Consider the following 22,732-nt stretch of genomic DNA (forward strand, 5'->3'; position numbering starts at 1 on the left):
TACTCTGAAGTCTGATCTGATTCTGCTTGAACAGAAACAATCTGATTCCAGTTTCTAGGAGTTGTCTTTGAGGCCACACTTTAAGGCTTCCTCCACCCCCAGGAGGGCTCTTCTTTGCTGCTTCTTTCCTTAGTTATTTCTACTAACCTTCTAGCTGTTCTGTCTTTTCTCTTATTGCTGTTACAGAGCTATAAGCCCCCAACTAATTTACTCATCACCAAAATGACCACTGTTGATTCCAGTGTCCTTAGGCTTGAACTTCCCCACACTCCGTTCCATATAAGATGAGTCCTCTTAAGGAGATGTATGGAGTGCTTTGTTCTTTTAGCCTTCCTCTTCTTCCCAGGCAGAATGTATCTGCTACTGCTTCAGAGTTTAAGGTGAGGACAGCACCCTATTTCTCTTGCAGAGACACTCATGTTCTATGAGCAGAGTTCTAGGCAAGGATACTCTGTGTCTTCTTGGCTTTCTTCTCCTAACATGGAACCTTAGCTATACTCGTGAACTAAGACAAGGATGCTTAAGGTCCAGTATTCTCAGCCTGTCATGCCTGATATAGAACTTTGGTCCTATGACAAGGCCTAGGTAGAGGAAGAGGGCCTCTAACTTCTCTGTCATTTTTGCCTGAAATAGAGCTTTTGGCACATGAAGCTGGGAGAGGAAAGGGTGAGAAACAGGTCATCTGCTCCTCTTTGACAGATACCATAACCCTAGGCTTGGACTGTCATGAAAGACTTATTCCATCTTCTTAACTTCACATGCCTGTCACTTTACCTGGGGAGGGAAGGGGGCAAGTCATAGTTCAAATGGCACTGACTCTATTCTTCTAAAAGTTAGTAGATTTTCTTGAATAAGTGTTTCTCCATTTATTATATGACCTTAGGATGACTTCCAGAGATCTTTAAATTGTTTTCCATACTTCGATCATTAGTTTTTTGTTAGGAAGAGGATCCACAGAGTTCCTCACATCACTATTCTAGAAGTGCTTCTGACTTGACTTTTCTGGGATGTTTCACTGTTTATAACATCTGTATATCTAAATACTTTTCCCATCTCTGATAACTTCTCAAAAAATTGTATTGTGACAGAATATACATCATCCTTTATAACCTATTGTGGTCACTTCATGTTGGGAGTTCTAATTGTAAACTGCGACATGAAAGCCTTTTCTGCTTCCTTATTTCCATCCTTAATTGAGGTTTCAGCCACAGTATTGTCAAGGAGTAACTGTGGGCATAGGAAGAGAATAGAGACTTTTTATTTCTAGTCCTATTTTCTAGTCTTCTCCTAGCTCATTGCTTGAGTATTGGAAATGTTTCTATCTATCTTTTGGGTCTTTGATAGGAAGTCAACTCTTATGTCATCTGCCTGTATCCTCCACACTATGTTTGTTTGGTATTAAAATAAAAGCTATGTGTTAAATCTACAAGCTCTGTATCTTAAATTTTAAATCATTTTACAATGCCTTTCTCTTTCAAAAGTCAAAACTGTTATAAATCACAAGTGTTTTTACTTTCAATAAATTGTCTTTTCAATAAGTTTTCAATAACCAAAACAGAATGTTGCTGTTTATTCCTGCCTACCCTTAAGGGCAAGGGAAATGGAAAGCTATCACCTCTGTCCAACTGTTAGGAGTAGAAAGGGCAGTGAGCACAAGGAAACTTGGACCAAAAATGTCAATTAACATTTCACAGTATTATCCTGCTATTGCTTTAGAATTACTCGGCAAATCACATGGTGTTTTTATTTGGAGGAGGGGGTCTGTGGAATGGTAAGGGTGGCTGCTAGTAAAAGCTCAGTTGGTTCCTTTCTTCTGTAAAAACCAAATATAATTTAGAAGAGAAAGAAGAATAAAGAAGTGAGTTACTTACTTTCATATGGTTTCTTTTAAAATTATGATTCCTAAAACCTGTTTTCTCTTAGCTCTTTTCGGAGTTTCCATTCCTGTATGAAGAGTCCAGAGTGCCCTAAGTCTCTGACACGCCATGTTCATCTTTTTTGCATTTATAGAATGTTGTGGTTTCGCCCTGTTTGCATAGACTTCAGCTGAACATTGTCATTCTCTGTTTTTTATGTGAGTTCTACTTGATTGTTTCATGCCACATTTTTTTTAATGTGTCTGAAAGTCAGCACCACCCAAGCAATAAGGGCAAATTTTCCCTCTAAAAGAGGCAAAGAATTCATTATAAGTAGTTTTTACTAGGCAACAAATGGGAATGTTTTCTAAAAAGTAATAAAATGAGAAAGCTACCAAAATTGTTAATCATTATTTCCCCAGATCAGAACACCCATCGGGTCGAAAGCCAGGAGAAAATTTTGAGGATCATTAAATCTGGTATGTTAGAATAATATTTTTACTGGTTAGTCTTTCCTGAAGGGCCCAACTTTTTTCTTTTAATTTAGTCATTCAGCCCTGTCACTGGTCAGTGAGTCAAGGAATGGATTTAACAATAGATACTGATTGTTGCTGCTACTGCTAAGTCGCTTCAGTAGTGTCCGACTCTGTGCTACCCCATAGACGGCAGCCCACCAGGCTCTGCCGTCCCTGGGATTCTCCAGGCAAGAACACTGGAGTGGGTTGCCATTTCCTTCTCCAGTGCATGAAAGGGAAAAGTGAAAGTGAAGTCGCTCAGTCGTGTCCGACTCTTCGCGACCCCATGGACTGCAGCCTACCAGGCTCCTCCGTCCATGGGACTTTCCAGGTAAGAGTACTGGAGTGGGGTGCCATTGCCTTCTCCGGATACTGATTGAGGGGTTGCCTTTTCCTGACTTGTTTTTCAAAAATCTGGATCCTTAATGAGGTAGGAAGGATTTGAAGCGTAGACAAATTATTTTGCGGAGTACTGTAGTCAGAACAAAACTTTTCTGCTCCCCACCTTATGAAAAAGGACAGATAGAGAATAATTCAACAGTGGTGGATCCCATAGAGAGAATCCCTGTGCTATCTTCATGGACTGACTCCTGGAGAGGTAGAATGGAGAGGCAGAAAATCCCAAACAGGTTTTTGCTCCATGCCCAGGTTGATCCTACACAGATAGCAGGTTCCAAGTATAAAGAAGCTCTGTTTTTATCTCAGCCTTCTTCCTCTCCTTCAAAATTCCCATAACCTACCATTATGTTGTATGAGTGACAGAATAATCTCCCTATGTCCAAGACTTCAAATCAAGGAAGTGTTGAAAGAAGAGAGCTGTCAGACATGAATGAACCATGTATATGAAATTAAGTTATATAACCTTCGTAATCTGTGTGGACTAATGACAGAGACCCAAACAGGACTAGGAATTAGCTGTGTGGACAAAAGACACAAAGGCCCAGATGCCTATAGCTTTTCTTTATTGTCCAATAAGACTGCTCAAACTTGAGCTGTCACACTTGCTTTCTATCAGTAGGTAAAAGGGATTCCTTTTCTATCAAGTTTCTCATACAATATTTTCTTACATCTCATTGGCCAAAATAGCTATATAGCCATGTGTGCTTATTTGCTCAGTCGTGTCTGACTCTTTGCAACCCCATGGACTGTAGCCCACCAGGCTCCTCTGCCCATCGAGTTTCCCAGGTAAGAATGCTGGAGTGGGGCACCATTTCCTATTACAGGGTATCTTGCTGACCCAGGGATTGAACCCAAGTCTCTTTGGTCCACCATTGGCAGACAGATTCTTTACCACCTGTATAGCATACTAACTGAAAAATAGGCTAGAAAACACTGTTGATTGGGATGACGATGTGTTTGGTTGATTAAAATTAGGCTTTTTATTAAGGGCTTATATTAAAGAATGCTGTTCCTGTGGGACTCCGATACTTTATCTTGGAAACTCTAGTCATCTTCTCCCTAGGCTCTTAACTCCATCTTCTCAACTCAGACTATCCTGGGCTCCACTCGGATTCTCCCTGCCTGCATTACAACTTTGACGTTTTCTCAAGTTGATAAGTTAGGTCTATGATGGGTTTCATTTTGTTTGTTTCTCATCATGAAGGATCACTTTTCCTCCATTGCCTTCATTGTCTTAAAAACCGTTGTTTCTTTTTTGTGTGTTTTAAGTAGGAAGGGTTAATGGGGTCCCTGTTATTTTGTCCTGGCTGTGAGTGGAAGTTCCCTCCTCTATTCACTTTTTCCTCCTATTTATTATTATACTCATACCTCTCATCTGCTTGGTGAGTTCTTTGCAGATTACTTTGGTATTCGTTGTAATTTGCCAAAGTGTAAGTGAAGTTAGCATATGCACTTTACTTCCTGTCAGAGATGAAAGTGCTTATGAGTAGTCCTGTCTCTACTTACTAATTAGGCCTCTCTGCCCATAGAATTTGAGCCTGAGGGGATGGGAATTAGTTCAAGAAGAGAATGTGTCTGGAGTGAAATGGTGTGGACCCAGAAAGCAGTAAGCAACACCCTGAACAGACCTTTGTAGAAATGACTGAAGGCCAGGGTGTATGAAGAACAGATTAAGTTGGAATACTTCTTGGATAACACTCCTGTGGACTTTAGCCTGATTCAAATTTGCAATTTGTGTGTGTGTGTATGTTTAGCAGTTAATGTGTTATGATAGGGATGACACCTAATTTAAGGGACTGAGAGATAATTCAGGTCTGGTTTTAGAAAATGACTCCATTTTCTAGCATAAAATGTTTTCAGGGTAGGTAATCTCCCATCTCTAAACTTCAGTTTCCTTTTCTTGCGTATGGTAGGGAAGGGAATATACTACTAGATCTTTTTTGTTGTTGTCCAGTCACTTGAGTTGTGTCTGAATCTTTGTGACCCCATGGACTACAGCACACCAGGCTTCCCTGTCCTATCCTATCTCCCGGAGTTTGCTCAAACTTACATCCATCCTCTGCTACTTGATCTTTACATACTAAATTTCTATTTTTTATGAAAGGTTTTCTGGTTTAAGTGGACTAAATTAAACTTTCTATATACATCACAGAGCCTCTTTATACCTGAACTTTCTTTCCCCTGTCCAAACTTTTGCAATTCCTGGTAACCTCCAAGGTTTGTGCCCTCTGGAGAATTGAAAGAACTACATTTAGGAATTTGGTTTGTTGCTCTTTCTTCCCTCCTGCAACTCAAATTTTTTGCTCACACACAAACAGTGTCACAAATAGAATTGGTGTCTACAACTGGAAATGCAAAAGACCTCAGGATATAAATTGAGTTGAATATAGTGATTGGGTATTTTCTGTTGACAAATTAGTCTTTATAATTTTGGGGGTCGAGATGTGCTTGAGTTCTCAGTCTTAGGGTTCACAACAGTTTTATAGATCTGAATTCTACTGCTACTGTATTGTTTCCAATACATTTTATGGGAGCAAAATATCTTCATACCACTAAACAACATCTACTTGCAAGTGAAGAGGAAACAAAAGCTCATAAAACTGCAATAAAATATTTATTTGTCTTCAGCAGTAGGATTAATTTTATCACTGTAGATTTATGACCCTAGAAATTCGTTGGTGGATATTTAATATATCAAAATAGCAGAACAAGGAGCTTGTATTAAGAAATGTGTTGTGAAACTTGTGATTTACCAGAGAAAGCAGATTTTTTTCCATAGGAGTTAATAAAACAGCAACAAAATTGAATTAGCTTGGCATAAAGTTTAATTGCCTGAGGAAAGATTTGATACTGCTGTTGCATTACTGTTTATTATATATAACATATCTTGGACTTGTGGATCATCACCCCCCACCCCCACCCCCAGACTGACTGGGAAAGCTAATGATGGCAGTAGGATTGTAGTGTTAGTGTCTAGGAATCTTCCTTTTGATTTCCTCTTCCTAACACGAAGGAGGAAGAGTTCACTACAATGAACTTTCCAAAAGGGAAAACAGGACTTTATAGTTTGTTGCCTCCCTCAATGCAATTCCTTTGTTGAAAGCCTCTCTCTTCAAAAATTCCATAGCTCTTCCGTGCTATAGTACCTTGTGAGAGTGTGCCTTAGTGACATTCAGCTTATGCATCTGGGTTTTTGTTTTTGATAGAAATAGCCTGATAGCAGAAAGTCGTAAAAGAATATAGTAAATCTACAACCTTCCGATTTTCTCTATTTTGAGTTGTGGCGGTAAGTATGAATTATTCTCTTTCTGCTCATATTGTGTCCGACTCTTTGCGACCCCATGGACTCTCCATGGAATTCTCCAGGCCAGAATACTGGAATGGGTAGCATTTCCCTTCTCCAGGGGATCTTCCCAACCCAGGGATCAAACCCAGGTTTCCCGCATTGCAGGCGGATTCTTTACCAGCTGAGCCACAAGGGAAGCACATATATATATATATATATATATATTTCTTATTTTTTGAGCTCCTATAAGAATTAGGTACACACTTAGGAAAAAAAACACAGTCTCTTGAGATTGTAATGTGGGAACTAGACATCTTCATGTTCAGAAAGGTTAGAGGTATATGGTCTGACAGAGGCAGAACGACTTCAGTCCCCATAATTCAGCTACTACAGAATTTGAGAATAGAGCCACTAAATCAATGATATGTCCATAGAGTTTACAACCAGAGACAGTCTCAGTTCTTATCCATAAAACTTGTAACAACTAACCTTCTTGGCGACTGCTTTGTGAATTTTCAATCAGAAGGACAGTCCCCAAAGGATGGCTGAGTCTGGATCATTGTTATGGAAAGTAACTGAGTAAGTGAAAATATGTATCATGAGAAGAAGCCAGTAGCTTCCTTTTAGTTTTATTCGAATGAGGGGAAAAAAGGATTTCTTTCTTTTTTTTTTTATCCTAGTGTCTCCTGGGGTCTTGATGATTTGTATTTTTAAAGTATGTCATCAAGAAAAGCATTTGCTTTCCATCACAGATCTGATTAACTCTCTCAACCCTTTGCATGCTCTTGATAATAGAAGCATGTGTACATTTGATGGAGTCTACAGGAGTCCAGAACAGTGAAGCTTTTGGGCTTAGTCATATCCAGTGCTTTTAGGCCACCCTCAGCCCTGTTACTGATTATCTACCCAGAAAAGATGCTAAAAATAACACAGTATATAAATTTGACTCATTGGCAATTAGCCATTCAGACTAAAAATTCCATTCAGACATTAAAAAATTAGTCCATAAAACCTGTGTGATTTTATGGCGTAAAAGAGATTATCAATTAACTTCAAAGTAACATGGGTATATGAATGCTAGTGTCTCTCTCTCTCCCTCTCAGATCCTGATTCAGATCAGTTCAGTCGCTCAGTCGTGTCCAACTCTTTGCGACTCCATGAATTGCAGCACGCCAGGCCTCCCTGTCTATCACCAACTCCCGGAGTTTACCCAAACCCATGTCCATCGAGTCGGTGATGCCATCCAACCATCTCATCCTCTGTTGTCCCCTTCTCCTCCTGCCCCCAATCCTTCCCAGCATTAGGGTCTTTTCCAATGAGTCAACTCTTCACATGAGGTGGCCAAAGTGATTCGAATAACCAAATACATTTAATAATAAGGAAAAATTCACATCAGTGCTTCTTACTAACAGAAAAGATTATATGACTACACCATGGAAAAGAAAAATAGAAGTATACACTGTTGCAAAAAAAGTATTCACAGAAGTTGAAAGCAAAGAATGAACAAAGAGATGCAAACTCATTTAAATAAAGGAATCATAATATTAATGCCAAACAGGTAGAAATAAATGCCCAACATATTAAATGTACCAATACTACTGCATTATTGATGGACACAATCGTCCAAGAAAATATAAATACCGTTATTCCTTGCATTAAAATAACCAACATAAAAATACATAAAATAATCAAAATACACATCTGTGGAAATCTAAGAGAAGTTGAAAGAGCTTCCCTGGTGGTTCAGATGGTAAAGTGTCTGTCTGCAGAAGACCCAGTTTCAATCCCTCGGTCAGGAAGATCCCCTGGAGAAGGGAATGGCTACCAACTCTAATATTCTTGCCTGGAGAATCTCATGGACAGGGAAGCCCAGTGGGATACAGTCCATGGGGTTGTGAAGAGTCAGATACTATTGAGTGACTAAGCATGCACGTGCGCGCGCGTGCACACACACACACACACACAAGAAAAGTGAAAAGGAACCCAATACTAATAGAGTGAGTATTTTTACAGTCCTGGGGATATCAGTAATCTACAAATAAGCTAGTAAGTAAGCCAATGCCCTTCAGAGTAGGATTCTTTCCCTCATCTCTTATAAAACACTAGAAAAATTTGGTTGCATTTTCAGCTATAATGTAAGCATCAGTGTATTGCAAAATGCAGTCATTTAAGAGAAAATATTGTCTGACCATAATACAAGAGGGAAATAATAAAACAAAATGAATAATACTCAATAACTTGACCATCTCCCAAATTTCACAGGACTGTGTTATGACTCTCTTTCTGTAGAAGTTTTTTTTTTTTTTTTTAATTTGTTTTCAGAGAACTTCTTAATCTAAAGACATTCTATGGCCATCAAAGTGACATCATTTAGTACTTTTCTCTTGTGGTTAATAATCTATGTACTATAATTCTTTCCAAATAGCTCTAGTTCTGGTAACACAAACCAGTGGGTTAAAATCTGAGCCTTTCACACTTGCATTGAATACAATGTGCCATTATCAGTACTAAAATGCCACTTAATTGTGTTCCTTTACTTATTCTTATACATATCCCTATTTTCAAAGTCCTTTTCATTTTTTGACAGGTAAAAATTAAACTGGTAATCTTCCTAACTGGTTCTTAGACCAAAAGAAAATATAAATGTAAATTATATAATGTATAAAAAGGTCAGTGGTAAGAATATTATATATCAACATTTATGAGAGATTTTCAAAGTTGCACTCAGAAGAAAATAAATGTCTCTATATGCTTTAAATACTAAAGAATAAACAAGGAATTTTTTTAAGTTTTAAATTTCATTGAAGATTTTTAAAAAAGAATATCTAAAATAAAGCACACGTTGGCAAACTCTAGTCCATAGGTCACTTCTAGCCCACTACCTGTTTTGGTGAATAACATTTTATTGAAACTTAGCTATGCTCATTGACTTTTAAATTGTCAGTGGCTGCTTTTGTGCTACAAGGGTAGTGTTGAGTCATTGTGACAGGGACTATTCAGCTTCAAAGTCATACAGCCCTTTCAGTTCAGTTGAGTTCAGTCGCTCTGTCATGTCAGACTCTTTGCGACCCCATGAATCGCAGCACGCCAGACCTCCCTGTCCATCACCAGCCCCCGGAGTCCACTCAAACTCATATCCATCGAGTCAGTGATTCCATCCAGCCATCTCATCCTCTGTCGTCCCCTTCTCCTCCTGCCCTCAATCCTTCCCAGCATCAGGGTCTCTTCCAATGAGTCAACTCTTCGCATCAGGTGGCCAAAGTATTGGAACTTCAGCTTCAACATCAGTCCTTCCAATGAACACCCAGGACTGATCTCCTTTAGGATGGACTAGTTGGATCTCTTGCAATCCAAGGGACTCTCAAGAGTCTCCTCCAACACCACAGTTCAAAAGCATCAATTCTTCGGCGCTCAGCTTTCTTCACAGTCCAACTCTCACATCCATACGTGACTACTGGAAAAACCATAGCCTTGACTAGACGGACCTTTGTTGGCAAAGTAATGTCTCTGCTTTTCAATATGCTATCTAGGTTGATCATAACTTTCCTTCCAAGGAGTAAGTGTCTTTTAATTTCGTGGCTGCAGTCACCATCTGCAGTGATTTTGGAGCCCAGAAAAATAAAGTATGACACTGTTTCCACCGTTTCCCCATCTATTTCCCATTAAGTGATGGGACCAGATGCTATGATCTTAGTTTTCTGAATGTTGAGCTTTAAGCCAACTTTTTCACTCTCCTCTCTCACTTTCCTCAAGAGGCTTTTTAGGTTCTCTTCACATTCTGCCATAAGGGTGGTGTCATCTAAATATCTGAGCTTATGGATATTTCTCCCAGCAATCTTGATTCCAGCTTGTGCTTCCTCCAGTGCAGCGTTTCTCATGATGTACTCTGCATATAAGTTAAACAAGCAGAGTGACAATATACAGCCTTGACGTACTCCTTTTCCTATTTGGAACCAGTCTGTTGTTCCATGTCCAGTTCTAACTGTTGCTTCCTGACCTGCATACAGGTTTCTCAAGAGGCAGGTCAGGTGGTCTGGTATTCCCATCTCTTTCAGAATTTTCCACAGTTGATTCTGATCCACACAGTCAAAAGCTTTGGCATAGTCAATAAAGCAGAAGTAGATGTTTTTCTGAAACTCTCTTGCTTTTTCAATGATCCAGCAGATGTTGGCAATTTGATCTCTGGTTCCTCTGCCTTTTCCAAAACCAGCTTGAACATCTGGAAGTTCATGGTTCACGAATTGCTGAAGCCTGCCTTGGAGAATTTTGAGCATTATTTTGCTAGCGTGTGAGATGAGTGCAATTGTGCAGTAGTTTGAGCACTCTTTGGCATTGCCTTTCTTTGGGATTGAAATGAAAACTGATCTTTTCCGTTCTTTTCCAGCCCTTTACTGTACTTACTGTAACCTTAATCTAGGGCATGTAAAGAAAAGGATTATTAAAAATAAAATTATAAAATAATGATTTTAAAATTAATCTGTGATATGTCAGTTGTTTTTAACATGTTCTAACATGCATAGAAAACCATGTAATGTTATGCTATTTTGTTAGCATCCTCGCATACTAAAACATTGAATGAAAAGCATAATGAAAAAAATAGATACGTTTCTCACATACAGGTGAAATATTGAAAGTAAATATTATTAAATCTAATTCAGCAGATGTTTAACTATTAATTACCTGCAGCCAAGTGAAAATTTATTCCAGGGTGTATAAATTATTTACTATACGGAAATATGTTAATATACCTAATCACATCACATAGCCCAAAGCCGAGAAATCATGCATTAATCTTAATAGAGACAGAGAAACAGTTGGTCTCTTTTTATGATAGAAAAATATTAATCTAGAAATGGAAAAGTATATTCTCAGTATGCCACAAACAGCATACATACTCTGATGTTTTTCACAGTTAAACATCAGAGATGGTCTTTTAAAGTCATAAATGGTACAAGAATATCTTCTATTTCATGAATATTTAAGGGAAAAAAGTTAATGAAAGTTCCAACTAGTGAATAAGACATGAAAGATTTGATAAGAGGAAAACATTATTATTTTCAGATTATATTATGACTATATTTCCTGAAAACAAAGTCTGGAAATTAGCAGATCTGATAGTTGTCCTCATTCAAGCTTCTTCAGTTGGCCAAGGGATTCCAGTGAGTTTGACATGTAACATTTATTAGTTGTGTCTTTGCATTTTCCTTCAATTCGGAACAGTTCCTCATTTTTTCTTTGTATTTCATACCTTGACAGTTACAGAACTATAAATCAGTTATTTCATAGAACATCTGTTAATTTGGGATGTTCCTGTTAGTTTAAAGTTAATGCATCATTGGCTGAAGTATTTCAGAAATAGTGTTGTGTTCTCATTATATGCCCATCCTATCAGATGCACATGTTTTCCTTTGTTCTATTACTGATAGTGTTTACCTTTGATAAGTTGATTAAAATGCTACTTACCATTCTAAACTTACTATTTTTCCATTTTTGTAATAGGTGTTATATCAGGAGATAATTTGTAACCATAAGAGTACCTATCCTATTCTGCATTATTTTATCCATCTGTTTATTTATATTGGCATGTATTCATGGCTTTCTGTTTTATTCAATGATTATAATTTGTTTCTATATATATTTAACTGCTCAAATTGTCCAGGGTGGCCAAATACTGAAAATTATCATACGGCCAGGATCTGCACTGATTACATTCCAAAGCTAGGATTTTTAAGAAGAATTTTTAGATATACTTTAGGATGCATGAGTAACTTGAATGATGGAAGAGAAGAAAAAAAAAAAAAAAACGCAAGCAACTAATAAGGACAATTTCCATCTCAGGCTTCCTATTTATTCTTGATTCCCAAGGAAGGGCTTAAGTCATAAAAATCATTAAAGATGTAAAAGTTGAGATACTGATCTCTAGCAAACTGGGGGTTTATCTGAATTATGCAAAAGAAATGATCTGTAGAGTTTTTCACACATCTCTATTGACACCAATAAATATGGTTTCGTTTAATTAAAAGCCCTCATTATGGCTTGCATACTGCCTGGGGCTGAGTTGTGAAGCCATTAGAATGGGTTCTAATCCAATCTGTACACAGAGACTCACAGAAGGAAGATGTTGTGAAGAGACAGAGGGAGAAAACAGCCACCTACAAGCTGAAGAGAGAGGCCTGGAACAGATCTTTCTCTCCCAGTCCTCAGAAGTACCCAACCAGAGTGCACACCTTGATTTTGGACTTCCAGATTCCAGAAGTGTGAGACAATAAATACCTGTTGTTTAAGCCACCCAGTGTGTGATTTGTTACAGTAGTCCATGCAAACTAATACACCTTCTTTACATTATCTAGTTACTAGAAGGGTCTCCAGCTTGCGCCTCTAAGATTGATAAGGACTCAAAGAATACCATCCAACATGGTGAAATGATCAGAACCTAAGGAGGTGAAGTAAGCAGCTAACAAACCAAGTATCACTCAATATGTGTTCAACCCCATGTATGTAATCACTAGATGACATTTTTTAACTGAAAGAAAACACAGTTGGCAAGATAGACACATCCAACTTTGATTCCTCGAATTCTTCTTTGTTGCCCCAGAGTTGCTGGCTCTCTAATCTCTGATCATACCCACTTCATGTAACAGGCATCATAGTGGAATCAATACAGCAAAGTCAAAATTAACAACCTTCTCTATGTGTTGTTTACATTAGCTAAAAATTTTTGTAATAGGCATGTTACAAAATGCAATATATTTAAAACTTTACATTTTTTATTATTATATCTGAAATTTAGGGATTCTTTGCAAGAGGAGCAAGGGGAAAAGTGATTTTCAATGAAAAAATTTAAAGAGATGAAATTCTTCAAGTTTTTGATTTTTACACTTTTTAGTGTAAAATTAAGAAATTAAGAAAATTAAGAAATCATATACACATGGAATTCGATCTCCACATTTCATCCTAGTTGTTTTATAGGCAGTTTTTCACATTCCATAAAAATAAAAATGATAAAGTAGTTTTAAAGCCTAAGTTGCATATTTTGTAAAAATAATATATACAATATTTCTGAACCTAATTTTAGCCATTCATTTTATTAAATCATTGGATTTTCGATGCTTGAAGAGAAACTGAATGACAGAAGCCATTCTATTAATACCACCTCACTAAGTTCTTTTTGTTATAGCAATAATAACATACATGATTTATTTCTAAAATCTTAAAATGCTTGGGAAAACTAAACAGAGTATATAGTACCTTTCATTATATATCTCAAACTCTGATTACAACAGAGTTTTCTTTATTTCAATTTTCCTCTAAAACTGATTTAATACATTATTTTTAAGAAATAATATTTTTCCTAAAAGAACGATAAAATCTAGCATAAAAGTAAAAGTTGAACTTTATACCGTAAAATTGAGAGACAATGAAGGTGTGAAAGATATCTCTGTTAAGATTTAATACTCTGAACTTTAGAATTAATGCAGTATTGGTGGAGAGTAGTCTTAGGGCAATCAGGGCAAGTAAGTTTGAGATAGGATGTGGAAAATTCAGTAATTAATAAATTTATTTAAATTTGTAAAAAAGAATGCAGTATTAAAATAAGAAATCTACATATTTACCATCCTACAAATTTCCCCCAACTAACATAGGCATTAACTACACTTGTACTAAATCACCTTTACTGACCTAGAATATTGTTTTTGAGCATTCCATCTACCACACACCTAAAATTAGGAAGTGTCTACTGAACTACTACTAATTTTGAGAAAAGTTTCATTCACAATTAAAGTTAAGGTCAATGAGTTGCCTTCAAATAGTTGAATACTCTTAGTAGTCTAACAGCTCTTATCATAGCGCCAAAGAAGTGAAAAAACTCAATTGTTTTTAAACTGCACCATTACATGGTCTCTTTCCCTAAACTTCTCTTTTAATTATGCAGTCCTTTTTGATAAGTGGATAAGTAATGATCTCTTTGGATGAATAAATGGTAATCTGATTCTACTGCAAAAGAATAATTTGGCTCAGATATAATGTTCTTTGGACAAATAAGTAGTTAATATATTACCAAAATTAGTACCAAAGAATTCATAATAATAATCTCATATTTTATTAATAATTATCACCCTCAACTTTTAAATTTTTTAAAAATATATCTATCAATATAATCCTAGAAAATTAAAAATTTTTAGGAAATTGAAAGGATTAGTTTTCCTAACTGTATGTGTATATTTAACCACACAGGTCTTCAGAGAACTGAGATTGTGGTATTTGGTATGCTTCCCAGGTGGCACTAGTAATAAAGAACCCACCTGCCAATGCAGGAGAGAAAAGAGACAGGGCGGGGGGTTGGGGGGTGATCCATCCCTGGGTTGGGAAGATCCCCTGGAGGAGGACATGGCAACCCACTCCAGTATTCTTGCTTGGAGAGTCCCATGGACAGAGAAGCCTGTCGGGCTATAGTCCAAAGGGTTGCAAAAAGTCAGACACAACTTAAGTGGCTGAGAACACATGCATAGTATTTATAACACTTCATCACATGGAGTACTGATGGAATATGCCTGAATAGATCACTCCATGATCCAAATACCTGCTATCTGGGGCTAAGAGGTTCCATTTCTAGCAAACAGGCTCTATCTCTCCCAACCACATGCAATCATTCATCACATAATCCTAGGAGGATCATAAATCCTTTATAGGAAGAAAGTAGCAAGGAAGGAGACCAAACAGAAACAATTTAAACTATGACCTATGAGGGACAGGGTAAAATGCTGTATTTCTACCTGGTATCATCAGTGCTAGATTAGTGGAGTACGTCACTATGATCTCACAGGTCAGAGTACAATGAGGAATCAACATACACTTTGACAAATTAAAGTATGTGTGCTTAACTGCATGCTCAGTCATGTCCCACTTTTTGTGACCCCGTGGATTGTAGTCCACCAGGCTCCTCTATCTGTGGACTTTTCCAGGCAAGAATACTGGAGTGGGTTGCCATTTCCTTCTCCAGGGGATCTTCCCAACCCAGGGATCAAGCCCACGTCTCCTGCATTGGCAGGCAGATTCTTTAACCACTGTGCCACCAGAGAATAGTTAATACTGTGGGATTCAACACATCCCATTATTTTATAATATGAAGATTCCAGCTTCAGAGTCTCAAAACAGGAGGATATAAAAGGGGCTGACTCAAGCCTGAGGTGAGACTTAAGGACCACCAGTTGTTATTTCAACATTTATGTACCAAAAAATACATGTATAGATACAAACAGAGCTATGGTAGAGTCCTGGCAAGTCTTCTGAATATCTCCCTCTACACTTTTCATTCATATTTATTCTGGCCTCCTCATCAGATGTTAAGTCTGTCAAGGATATATAGTAGTTCCTCTCTGCTCACAAAAGGACCTTTATCTAACAATATTTAAGGTCTTCCTTGTAGCTCAAATGGTAAAGAATCTGCCTGCAATGCAGGAGACCCAGGTTGGACCACTGGGTCGGGAAGATCCCCTGGAAAAGGAAATGGAAACCCACTCCAGTATTCTTGCCTGGGAAATCCCAGAGACAGAGGAGCCTGGCAGGCTACAGTCCATGCCATCAAACAAGTTGGACACGACTGAGTGATTAAGACTACACACGAATATTTTAGACTGTTAGATGAGCTAAGTACCTTTTATCTGACTATAAGTCTGAAGAAATTTGGAATGAGGGGATAATAAGTGATGCTAATGGGTTTTTAGTAACAAGATATCTTAGAAAGATAAGTGGGCTGTTTACTCCAATGAATCCACCTTGGAATCCAGTGAGAAACTTGAAAGATCTAGGTTAGGACACAGCAATGGCTGGCTGGCAAGCAATGATTGACAAGGCCTCAGGACTAAAGACAAATGAATCATGGAGGGTGGGAAAGAGACCTATTGTTTTGTTCTGGTTTATTTTCAACCCTTTCTCAAATAGTTCATTAGAAGTCTAGGTAAATGAGAGGCAGAATAGGTGACGAAATCAGTTGGGGAATGGACACTGCAGTTTCTTTCTTCCATCTTTCAGATACATGAGAAACGTGGGCTCATAGGTAGAGAAAAACTAGGAGTAAAATTTTGTGACATTGGTGGAAAGACTCAAAAGACTATTTTTATATGAAATCAAATTATTAAAAATTAGAGCATTTGGGGAAATAGACTTTTTGAAAAGCCAGAGATTAGAAGCCTCTCACATTCCGGACCAGTGGCTAGATGTGCAGTGGCTACTGGATTATGAATACTCAAGAGCTGTGGCAGGACCTCACCCAGGGAGAATCTGAATCCATTCCCGCCAGGGTAGCAGGAGATGCCAACATCTTCCCAATGGCTGCAGTCATGACCTCCCCAGGGTCTCCGCGAACACTGAAGGAAACTGGCTTCCTTTCCTGAGCAACTGACACCTTCCAACCATATGGGTCCCGTGCTCTCTTCAAAGTGGTTTGCAGAGGCTTGTTTGCCATATCTGTGGCAATAAAATAAACATCATGCACAGAACTGCTGTCTCTTGTTTCAAGGAACCACAAAACATAAAACAAGCAACTTCATTAAGCATCATGACTTCAGAGGGTAAGTACTTGTTCTTTCTCCTATCCTGAGAACTCACTTCTAACAGTAGTGTTCACTACATCACATATTTTGATGATCTTAACAATGTTTGATTGACTGAATGGGTAACGAGTGGATAATTAATCCTATTCCCCCAACCATTCTTGTGTTTTGTCTACAATTTAAGCCACCATCCAGAGAGAATGCAGACAGATAAATGTCAAATTCCTGACCGTGGAAATAACACAGTGCACCAGGAAGTGAAAACACTTGCGTCAGCCTCTGAAAGCCTTCTGAGTGCATGTGATTTCATTAGTTCTCTAAGACCCTTTCCTATCCTGTCTTCCAAAATAAACCATGTGAGGAATTTCCTGGAGGTTCAGTGGTTAGGATTCCACACTCACTGCCAAGGGTTGCAGGTTCAATTCCTGGTAGTGGAACTAAGATATTGAAAGCTACATGGCACAGTCAAAGAAAACAAGTAAACAAAAAATAAAAACAAAATGTATGTATTGGTTCAATGATTTCTCAAGCATCATTCCCATCCATGATGAAACGTGGATTTTAACCCATCAAAATCAGAGTAATAACAGTGTTTCTACCTTTTTATAAGGTTACATAATCTGATTTTTTAAACTTTCATGAATTATATTTGTGTTTCAATTGACTTTATTTGTAACACTGCCTTACTGAAAAACCCGAAGTATATTATAATATATATATATATATACACACTGTAGAAATAGGAAAGATCCACAAAGTCAAAAATTAGCAAATAAGTCAATCTCTACCTTCGTTCATCTTCTCCCCAGTTTAGTTCTTTTGTTCTGTAAAATCCAAACAAGCCTCCAGAAATCCCTGGGCTAAAAGATATCTGAAGTGTCTTTCAATTGGTCTATATAAATAATTAAACTCTAACTCATAAATTTTATGTTAGTCACTTCCATCCCAATTTATTATTTCTGTACTAAGAGTATGAAGAGATCTTTCTCTCTGAAAAATGAATTTTCCTAATCTTTTCCTATGCACTTACTTATTAAATTTATTTAACATGATAAACATTTCAATTAATTAAAACAATGCAACTTTCAATGTCATTCTAAGACTTCTATTTTGCTGACTTATCGATTCTTAGCTAAAAAAGTAATTATCCTAAATTCCATACTGCTATCACGCTCAACTTACACCAGGTTTCCACAAAATGCAGCAATCGGATTACATCCATTCATATCGATTATGTAAGAGACAGCAAGAGGTCATTTTACTTTGGGATTTCGTTTGTATGAAGAAACCCAGAGTTCACCGTCTTTTTCATTCCAAAAGTGCATTCTCTTTCAGAAATTCCTCTGTAAACTAAAATGTAAATGTAGCAGGTGCCTATTCTACCTTCTAACGTAATCATTTAGAATTTTAACAAATATTGAGAACACTTTCAGAACCATTAAGTTCTGATACTCTGTATATGCAAGAAAAACTGAATGTATCTGTGAAACAATAAAATAAAATAAAAAATGGAGAAAAAATCAGCATTTATTCAGTTGTTTTCACTAATAAGGAAAAATATGAGAACAGTAAACAATAATATTTTTGAATTTTTCTAAACTTGTGAAAATGGGATACAGTTCTCAGACTAGCAGAGATTTACTTGGATGAAACGGCATTTTAAAGTAATTCTTATTAATTAAATATCAATATTTATTTGGCTAGCATGTCATAGCCCTTGACCTCATAATTATAATTAACTGCACTGCCCATGAAAATTCAAAATATTTGTCAATCGCATACATCTATACCTTTGTGATGTCATTATTTACAACAGGAAAATTTAAACTAATTGATATATTAAGTAAATTATAGTATGAACATCATCAGTTATGTTATTAAAATTATGACTACAGTAATATAAAGTAAAAAAGTGAATAGTAAAATTATATATCTACTACTAGAGCTGCTACAAAGTTATACACAAGTTTTAATAATGGAAAAATTAGGAGTAGTTTTTTATTTTCTCTTTTTTCCAAATCGCTAAAATTTTATATTACTTTTACAACTTTAAAAATATATGTTTAAACATAGCTTGAATGAAAGCATATTTTAAGTTTTAATAAATATTTGCAATTAATTCTATCTCAAGCTGAAATAATATAATTTTGCTTATTTCTTTTAAACAAGAGACAATTACTTCAAGTATGACATAGCAATATGGAAAATAAGAAAGAATGGGCATCCATGGGCTTCATTCAGATATTAGCTCAAAGGCATCATTTGCAATTACTTCAAGCAACTTAGGTCTTTACTCTGGAATGCATTATGTGTGTGACATGAAATATATTGCTCAAAGTGTGATACTCAGTTTTTAAGAGAATGAGGTCAAGGGTGAGTTCAAAAGGTCATCTCATGACAAGAAAGCTGTTTTTCTCAAATAAAAGTGGTAATTATCATCACATTATGAGAAAGGAAATAATGTAATACCAAAGAATTTGACATTGGACTTCTCTGAAATTTTAAATACAGTGATGTTATTACTAACAACATCCAATAGTAGCAATGCATCAGAATAAAACTGATCATTCACAGCATACAGTCTTACTTAAATAGACAAAACGGGACTTAGAAGTCATCCATGGCTCCAACCAGTTATTCAAGAAGAGGGGTCATGGCAGGAAAGGCAAATGAGATAAATAGCAAGATATGGTTATTTATCATCAAAGAAATGTTATTGTTTTTTAATTGCTGAACTTCCATATATAGATAGGTAGATAAGAGGGGTAGGAAGGTAGGTAGAATAGACAGGTAGATAATAATTGAGAATATATACTGTTAGTATTATAGACATTACAAGCAAGGGTGACAAAATAAGACTTTTAAAAATATAGCTTGGCATTTAGCTATCTCATATCAATAGATCTTACTTAAATCCCAGCTGTCAGCAAACCACATAGGTATTAAGATCAGTCCAGCCATCATTACAGACAGTCCCCCACTGTCCCCTGTAATACACTTCCAGGCGACGCTCATGGCTGCCTTTACCACCTGCAAGTCTGATGACGCCATCTGCGACAAGAAGAAGACACGGAGACTGAGCAAATAATGATCAGAAAAAGGCAGAGCAACATTGTAATTTCATGAGAAATATCATCCTACCCAGATCTCTCTCGAGGCCTTTTTTTAAACTCCTATTAGAATTGTCCTTGGTAGCTCGGACAGTAAAGAGCCTGTCTGCAATGCTGGAGACCTGAGTTCAATCCCTGGATCGGGAAGATACCCTGGAGAAGAAAATGGCACCCCACTCCAGGATTCTTCCCATGAACCGAAGAGCCTGGAGGACTACGGTCCATGGGGTGGCAAAGAGTCATTCACAGCTGAAGCAACTAAGCACACAAGCATAGAACTGTGCTCAGTGATCTGAGATCATTAACGGGATTGTTCTTGAACAAAGTCATAACACATATCGGTCCTAACAAACTACTTCCCTTTTATTTCTACTCTTGTGTCTAACTAGAAAAATATACTCTGATATAATTCCAAAGTAACTATTTAGATTTCTTCAGATTAAATAATACTTGGGAAATTTCTTATGGTTTTAATCTCCTTAAAAGTATGAGCAATATTTGTCACTTTAATTTAAAAAGTATAAAAACACAGTAACTTGGAAATAGCTGAAAAATTTAACTGTGAATGAAAAAATACTGAAATATGAAGACAGAAAAAGCTACTCTGGTTAAAGAGTGATCTATCATGTCAAAATATTTATTACTATTCCTTAGGCATTCATAAAGGATTTCCTGGTGGCTCAGATGGTAAAGAATCCACCTGCAATGCAGGAGACCCAGGTTCAATTCCTGAGTTGGGAAGATCCCCTGGAGAAGGGAATAAAAACTAGGGTGCATGTTTTGCCTGTGTTCTTTTATCGATAATACAAATCTAAATTTCAGTCTTCTGAAATTAAATGAATACTTAATTCCCAGAAAATCCTGTAAAAAGCTTCTAAGCAGATACACAATATAATAAATTCATTCCCCAAAAAGTATAAGAGGCCATTTCCATCCAAAATAATCCAAACACTGTCCCTCTTCCCAAATGAAATATATAAATAATCTTGGGAGAAAGTCATACTTTTCATGAATCTCTGGGATCATTCAAAGTAAATTAAGGTCTCCTAGCAACAGAATCATTATTAATGTAAAATTTCACTGTTTGCAAAGCATTGTTACACCTGTTACCTCATTTGACCATCCCAGCAACAGTACAAGACTATCCTCATTTGAAAGAGGAGGAAATGGAGGCTCAAGAAGATGAAGTGCTCTGGCTTACAATCTGGTATAAATTTTCTATTTGTTTTGTGTATAAATGGGTTATTCTAATAAAACAACAGTGTATACAGAGCTATGTAAATAAAAAAGTAGACCTTCAGCATTTCACAGTCTGTCAGAAGTATTTCATTTGACTTTTTTAAAGAAATATTAAAGCCTTAATTTTTTTCTTCAAGCTCTTTTTGCTATAGAAACAACAGATTTGTGTTGACCCAACTTCTCTTGCCCATCCATTTCTCTCTTCTTCCCCTCAAACATTTAAGTACATACACATACACTCATTTGCACTCAGACATGTCCTTCTTGCAACACAAGACATAGCTTGACAAGCATGCTGTGATTTGGAACAGTCTGAATATTCAGCACAGCAAAGGTTAACCTGGTTCTTTAATAGTGTGCTTTAATCAACAATCCCATCAAAATAGTTTTACCAGCTATAAACACATTCTGAGAGTCAAGACAGGCTAATAAATGAATGGACTAAATGTATAATTATAAAATCTAACATCCTAAATGTAGCATTGTACACTGATTCTGACTACTAGGTACTATATATTGCAACAAGATCATATATTCTTAATTACTTTATAGGATTGTGTAGCTTTCAACTGAAAAATTCAGAAATATCTATAAATAAAGAGATAGCATTATAATATACAGTGTATATTCTTTTTATGTCTTATTTGGGGGATTTATTTGTAAGTTCATTTAGTAATATCAGCTAAATTGAGAAGGGAAGTTAAGCCCAAATACGGGCGAAGGCAAGAGTGGCTAGGTTGACAGGGTGAAGTTCCTACCTGTTAGAGGGGTACAGGACACTCCAGCATCTTCTTCATGGTCACAGTTATGCTCTCCCCAGGAACTCTTTGGACACTGCTCAATAGAAAGCTCATTCCCAGTGCAGCGTACTTCATCCAACATTACTGGGCCAGACCCTTCCCCAAAATACGCCTGTTTCCACGCTTTGGCAATGCCACTGAACAAACATAAGAACATAAGTCAGATTGAAGGTTAGTCTGACCTGTTTCTTCTTTTGCCTCTGGCAAAGGTAAACTTATGATTAATTTATAATTTTCCGTATCAATTCACTCCACTGTATCTATCTTGGTCCATAAAGTACCAAACTAAGAATGAAAGAGCTACAAGCTAGAGTCTGGGGCCCTGATGACTGTGGAACCACCGAACCAACCTTGAATTAACTATCTCCAGTCTCCAGAGAGAGAAATAGACTCTTGTCTTTGTTGTTGTTGTTCAGCCACGCGGTCACGTCTGACCCTTTGCAACCCCATGGACTGCAGCACACCAGGCCTCCTTGTCCCTCACCATCTCCCAAAGTGTGCCCAAGTTCATGTCCATTGCATCAATGATGCTGGACAGCCATCTCATCCTCTGATGACCTCTTCTCCTTCTGCCCTCAATCTTTACCAGCATCAGGGATTTTTCCAGTGAGTCAGCTGTTCACATCAGATGACCAAAAGACTGGAGTTTCAGCTGCAGCATCAGTCCTGCCAACAAATATTCAGTGTCGATTTCCCTTAAGATTGACTGGTTTGATCTCCTTGCTGTCCAAGTGACTTTTAGGAGTCTTCTCCAGCACCACAGTTTGAAGGCATCAATTCTTCGGTGCTCCGCCTTCTTTACAGTCCAGTTCTCACAACCGGACATGACCACTGGCAAGACCATATCCTTGACGATACGGACCTTTGTCGGCAGAGTAATGTCTCTGCTTTTTAACACATGGTCTAGGTTTGTCACAGCTTCCCTGCCAAGAAGCAAATATCTACTGATTTCATGGCTGCAGTCACCGTCCACA

The 22,732-nt window shown here is 37.2% G+C and overlaps 2 protein-coding genes and 1 long non-coding RNA gene across 6 annotated transcripts in view; 2 read left to right on the plus strand and 1 right to left on the minus strand.

Annotated features, from left to right (window-relative positions):
- The window catches only part of LOC145506656 (uncharacterized), a 95,923-nt gene that overhangs the window by 52,444 nt on the left and 20,747 nt on the right, over positions 1 to 22,732 (plus strand). The gene's annotated exons all lie outside the window — the stretch shown is intronic.
- LOC145505891 (neurotrypsin-like) overlaps positions 1 to 22,732 on the minus strand; it is a 73,595-nt gene that overhangs the window by 16,004 nt on the left and 34,859 nt on the right. Inside the window, 3 exon segments of the mRNA XM_081489132.1 lie at positions 16,327 to 16,523; positions 19,519 to 19,660; positions 21,717 to 21,895. Of these exon segments, the coding sequence (XP_081345258.1) occupies positions 16,327 to 16,523; positions 19,519 to 19,660; positions 21,717 to 21,895 (518 nt within the window).
- On the plus strand, positions 1,674 to 12,344 carry LOC145506892 (uncharacterized). Its single transcript, XR_014054424.1, has 3 exons — positions 1,674 to 2,074; positions 2,279 to 2,335; positions 12,158 to 12,344. It is a non-coding gene; the product is annotated as an uncharacterized LOC145506892 (long non-coding RNA).

The sequence above is a fragment of the Giraffa tippelskirchi genome, chromosome 1, assembly GCF_054371585.1.
Source record: "Giraffa tippelskirchi isolate mGirTip1 chromosome 1, T2T-mGirTip1v1.2.pri, whole genome shotgun sequence".
Lineage (NCBI taxonomy): Eukaryota > Metazoa > Chordata > Mammalia > Artiodactyla > Giraffidae > Giraffa > Giraffa tippelskirchi.